Below are 5550 nucleotides of genomic sequence, written 5' to 3' on the forward strand. Positions count from 1 at the left end.
GTTGTTTATATCTTCTTCTTTTTTAAGGATGTGTGTTTGTAGAGAAAAATTTAGAGAGACAAATAGAAAAATTCATAAGGTACTTAATTATAATAATTTGAGATTTAATTATATCTTTTTTACTTTTATCTTTGTTTTTGTTAGTCTGTGATTTAATTATATTAGTTGATAGACTAACTAATTCTTAAAATTGTTTAGTTGATTGCCATTGTTATTTGTTCTATATATAATTTTTTTTGGTGTGTTTAAATATCAATTTTTTTTACAATATAAAGAAACTTTCAAACACAATAATTTCAATAATTTCATTAAACTACTACAACCTACCAATTACGTTAATCTTTAAAGTAGTACAACAAAATAATACTAAAAAAAATTACAAATTAAACAACGGCTTACTCAAAAACACTTGAATGAACTGACATGAATATCTTCCAACTTAATAAGAAGGCTTAAGTTTAAATTTAATTCAAAAACACTTGAATGAACTGACATAAATATCTTCTGACTTAATAAAAAGTCTTAAGTTTAAATTTAATCATGATAATATAGTAATGTTAAATATTTTTTGAGAGAAAATTCTACATGAACATACTCTTTCCATGGTGGAATCACAATCTTTCAATAAACAATGAAGTAGTGTTTGTTGTGGTGACTTTGAGCTTATGATTAATCTCTTATTAAATAATTAATAATTTTGATAAAATTAAAAACTACACGTTTAAATCACATGTTTAAATGCTATGGCGTGCTTCATTGAGTTGTCCCCACGAAAATAAACCCAATCTTAATAAATATCCCAAGCGACCCACCCACCCACACACATAGAGTATATAGATAGATAATATTCTACGCGTCGTGTTATGCTGTTGCGTATAACTGTTTCAATTATTGCTCTAATACGATTTTTCAACCTTATATAACCCAATTTGAAACATCAACACAAGTAGGGAACTACAACATCACTCACTTCGCCGCATTTACCCCACTGCTACTATACTGCCATTTTCTCCCAACAAGGTACACTTCTTTCCCTTCATAAACCCTTTTTCATTTTGTAGCTTACTTTCATTTCCTAAGTTGTTTTACTTTCATTTTAGGAAAAAAAAAACATTTTTTTCAGAGTTTTAGTTGATTTTAACATTATTCCCAGAAACATGCATTTGTTTGTTTCAATCATTTTTTTTTGTTTGTTAATTGATTCCTCGGTTACCAGGAACATGCATTTGTTTGTTTCGATAATTGTTTTTGTTTGATTCATTGTTCTTGTAGGTTCATTTTGGGGTATGATCTGTTTTGGTTTCATTCTTACTTGTTGAGCTGGTGAGAGATAAAAAGTTACAATTTTTATAGGAAAATGGCGGGTTGTTCGAATTTTGGGGTGGTGCGTGTTGTTAGTTCAGGGAAAGAATCTGTTTTGAGGAAGAATGTAAATCAATATTCCAGTTTTAGGAGTTTGATGTTCTTAAATGAGGCTGCATTTCCATCCATTTGTGTGAACAAGTGCGGTGGTGGTGGTGGTGGTGGTGGTGGATTGTATGTGTCTATACGAAAGAAACATACGTTTTTGACAATGTGTATGTTGCAGCCGCCGGCTGAATCACAGCCTGCTGTAACTAGGATCGAGTTGTCGGATGAGGGTGGTGATAGTAATGTGGGAAAGGAACTCAAAATTTCGGATAGTGAGTTGGATTCCAAGAGTGTTGGAAATGGAAGTAATGGAGTTGTGTTTGATGGTAGTGGTGGTAATGGGAGCTTTGGAAGTGGTGGAGCGGGAGGCGGTGGAGGTGGTGGTGGTGGTGATGATGATGGTGACGAAAAAGAAGAGGCGGAGTTTGGGCCAATGCTAAAATATGATGAGGTATTGAGAGAGACAGAGGCACGTGGCGTTACTCTTCCGTTTGATATGTTGGAGGCTGCTAAGAGTGTGGGAATCCCAAAGTTGCTTCTTCTTAGATATTTGGAGTTAGAGGTACACTTTCTTTCATTGGAAAGAGCATGCTTTTGTGCAAAACAATATGAGAATTACATTGGAGTTTAATGTTGTTGTTTATGATATTTTAAATTTCAGGGATCTTTTTGGCCTTTAGGATTTGCGATGAGATCATGCTCTATCCTTCGCAATCGAATGCTGGCTGATCCGGCATTTCTTTTCAAAATTGGCTCAGAGGTCTGTTTGGATTGTCTTATTGTAATCTTAGTTTATACTTGAGTATCTTAGTTAATCCGATTTCGCTCATGATTTGTAGATCGTAATTGATTCTTGCTGCGCTACTGTTGCTGAATATCAAAAGAGAGGCAAAGACTTTTGGAATGAATTCGAGTTGTATGTTGCAGATCTTCTTGTTGGGTTGGTTGTTAATGTTGCTTTGGTAGGAATGTTGGCACCTTATGCTCGAATCGGAAAACCATCAATATCTAAGGGATTCATCGGAAGTATGCAGAAAGCTTATGCAGCTTTGCCGAGCAGGTTACTCATCATAACATTAAAATTTAAAAGAACCTTGCTTTTGACGTCGATATATTTTAAATATGTTTCTTATGTATACGTATGGATTTGGATTGGCTGCAATCTCAATCCCACACATTCATCTAGTCAACACATCGATGGCCGTTGGATCAAAATTAAATGGTCTAAATTTCAAAAGAGATTTTGAATTTTTTTTTCTAATTTTCTATTCGCTTACTTTATGCAGTGTATTTGAAGCTGAAAGGCCAGGATGTAGATTTTCTGTACAACAGAGACTCGGAACATACTTCTTCAAGGTAATGAATGAAAGGTCATTTCTTTGGTAAACCAAATTATGAAAGGTTTTGTTATTTTAATCAATGTTTTTAAATAGCTACTATAGCGGCGCTATACCGCTAAACATAGCGGAATTTGGACATACCGCTATTTTTCTGTGATATGCTATTTAATAAAAAATGTTGTCAAATAGTCACTATAGCACTATTGCATAGCAAATTTTACAATCCGCTATTTTCCACTATCCGCAACTGGCAACACTGATTTTGATTTACCTTTCGGTTCCCAGGGTATAATGTATGGAGCTGTTGGATTTGGATGCGGTATTATAGGCCAAGGCATTGCAAACGCGATCATGACTGCAAAGCGGTATGGTTTCTTGTATACATTTTGCTTTACATTGTTTGCGCGATTTACACCCAAAAGTAACTTTCCATGTTCAGACATAAACGGCGGTGTTCAAACTGAATGATACTTGCACAATTTTCCGTAAACTAATACTCATTTTCTTGCGCGATTAATATTTCATCTCATATTGCTACCAGGAGCATAAAGAAATCAGAAGACGACGTACCTGTACCTCCTCTTTTGAAGAGTGCCGCACTTTGGGGTATGAAATCGTTCGGTTTTTAAACTTATTTCTATGATTTCTATCTATTTTCTATCTAGCTAGAAAACACCAACTGTTCGTTTTCATCGAATTGTTAGGAAATAGAAATACTATAGTAAAGTTTTGTCACAGTGACAATGCACGCGATAGGTGTATCTCGTATCTGCATGTGACATGTTTCTTGAACATCCGTGCAGGTGTGTTCCTTGCGGTATCTTCAAACACGCGATACCAAATCGTCAATGGACTGGAGCGTTTGGTAGAAGCATCGCCAATGGCAAAGCAGGTTCCACCAGTTGCTATGGCTTTCACAGTTGGCGTGCGTTTCGCCAACAATGTTTATGGTGGCATGCAGTTTGTTGACTGGGCTAGGTGGAGTGGAGTACAATAGCTGCTTTCATGACCTTGTTTTGTAATGTGTTGTAGTCTAGTAGATGCAATTTTCTAGCCATAAATTTGTTAAGGTTGAAGCTTAAATTTCTACCTCAGGTTCATGGACCTATACTGGATGACCCATGGTTATGGGTTCTACGGCTTCAGTTAGAAAAGTTTTAGGCAGTGATTTGGAGGACGAGCATTTGTTCAATCCATTTTAATAATCAACATTGACGATGAAGTCCAGTTTTTTTTTGTTTTTGTCTTAACCATCGGGTTTTCAAGGGAAGGAGGCTTTACCGGCTGATGTTTGCGAGTATACATTTAATACATGTTTATCTGCGATAAATACCGGGGGACTCTTTGCATCTTTGGTGCTGTCTTCCACGTCATTTACGGACGCATTCAAAATCATATTTATCTTATCTTTTTTGAGTTTCACTTCAGTTTTTTTTATAAAATATTTCATAGATGTATCTCCGTATCAAATTTAGTGTATTCGGAGATGCATCTTCGTATCAGATTTGGATGTATCCGAAAATGGATCTCCGAAATGTCCCTTAAACTCATTTATGAGTTTGTTATTCAGGCAACTGATTTAAGTAATAATTCAGTGATATTTTCAGAGATGCATCTAAGGAAATATCGAAGAATGAACCACCAATAGATTTAGATAGTGACATGTATTTTGATGTATTTTAGTTGTACTCTAACAATGTAACACATTTATTTTTTATAAGTATCGCACTGCATAATGCATAATGTTATAAAATTTGGTAGTATTTTTTGAATATTTTTTGTTTTTCAAATTCTGCTATGCATAAGTAACATGGTTTTGCTCTGCATTATTTTTGGATGAATCCGGAGATGCATCTTCATACACATTTATTTAATTATTTCAAAAAAGTGGAATAATTCGAAGAAAGTGGAATAATTCGAAGATGCATCTCCATTGTTTCTGTCTGTTTCTTCTTTGATCTAACAAAGTATTTTTCAGAGATGCATCTCCCGAAATGTCACTGACTAATGAACTAAGGGGGTTACGAAGATGCATCTCCGAATCAACCTTTCGTGCATACGAAGATGCATCTCTGAATCAAATTTTAATAGAATAAGAGTTTCTCATTGTTTTTCCTTAGTTGTGTGTGGAGAAAGTGTGTTCGAAGATGTATCTTCAGACACATGAGTCATTTTAGCCTTTTCATGATGGTGTGAGAGAATCTCTAAGGGTGGAAAGAACAATCCCTTAAATATAAGCCCATATAAGCCCAGTGTGGCAATGAAACCTAGTTCAATTAAAAAATTATCGATACTAATATGTTGAATACGTTGTTTCAGATTCGGATCTAGAATCTCACAATTGTATACAAGTTTGTGGTGATTATTGTCACTTTGTTCCATATTCGAATCTATCGATGGCATTCAAATTTTATCATGTCAAATATATTCTTAAGTTGTACTTTTATCTTTTGATTTCTTTTTTGTTTATAAGCAAAATTACACCAAATGTTATTTAAGTTACTTTTTTTTGTAACATGTTTGTCTTTAAATTTTTTGCGTAACTACTTGGTCCTTTAGGGTAATTTATCCATATTTTTTTCTTACAATTTGAATATTTAGAAATGTGAGATTGTTGTATTTCTAGTTGTATTTCATCATTTTCATACCATTCGAAATAAATTTATCCATAATTAACACATTCACTTTGTTAAAAAAGAATAACGATGCACATGTTTGATAACATAAAGGATCAAATTGATACAATTCTTTTTAAAATATCAATATGTAATAAAAACAATAACTTAAAGAAACTCTCCTA

The 5550-nt window shown here is 34.0% G+C and overlaps 1 protein-coding gene across 1 annotated transcript; it reads left to right on the forward strand.

The window, feature by feature from the left end:
- The first annotated feature begins 832 nt into the window (after positions 1-832).
- LOC127127520 (protein RETICULATA, chloroplastic) lies at positions 833-3972 on the forward strand. Its single transcript, XM_051056722.1, has 8 exons — positions 833-1020; positions 1273-1972; positions 2072-2170; positions 2250-2470; positions 2697-2766; positions 3036-3115; positions 3292-3356; positions 3554-3972. Exons 2-8 carry the CDS (start codon positions 1358-1360, stop codon positions 3745-3747), a joined length of 1344 nt encoding a protein of 447 aa, XP_050912679.1. The 5' UTR covers positions 833-1020; positions 1273-1357; the 3' UTR covers positions 3748-3972.
- Positions 3973-5550: the final 1578 nt, after the last annotated feature.

This window comes from Lathyrus oleraceus, chromosome 3 (assembly GCF_024323335.1).
Source record: "Lathyrus oleraceus cultivar Zhongwan6 chromosome 3, CAAS_Psat_ZW6_1.0, whole genome shotgun sequence".
Lineage (NCBI taxonomy): Eukaryota > Viridiplantae > Streptophyta > Magnoliopsida > Fabales > Fabaceae > Lathyrus > Lathyrus oleraceus.

What these genes read in the sequence shown, in the direction of transcription:
- LOC127127520 (XM_051056722.1), top strand. Translation starts at nt 1,358, where the DNA reads ATGGCGGGTTGTTCGAATTTTGGGGTGGTGCGTGTTGTTAGTTCAGGG. An exon ending in TCGGAACATACTTCTTCAAG is followed by an intron (nt 2,767 to 3,035) that starts GTAATGAATGAA and finishes TTCGGTTCCCAG; the next exon opens with GGTATAATGTATGGAGCTGT. An exon ending in GCGATCATGACTGCAAAGCG is followed by an intron (nt 3,116 to 3,291) that starts GTATGGTTTCTT and finishes TATTGCTACCAG; the next exon opens with GAGCATAAAGAAATCAGAAG.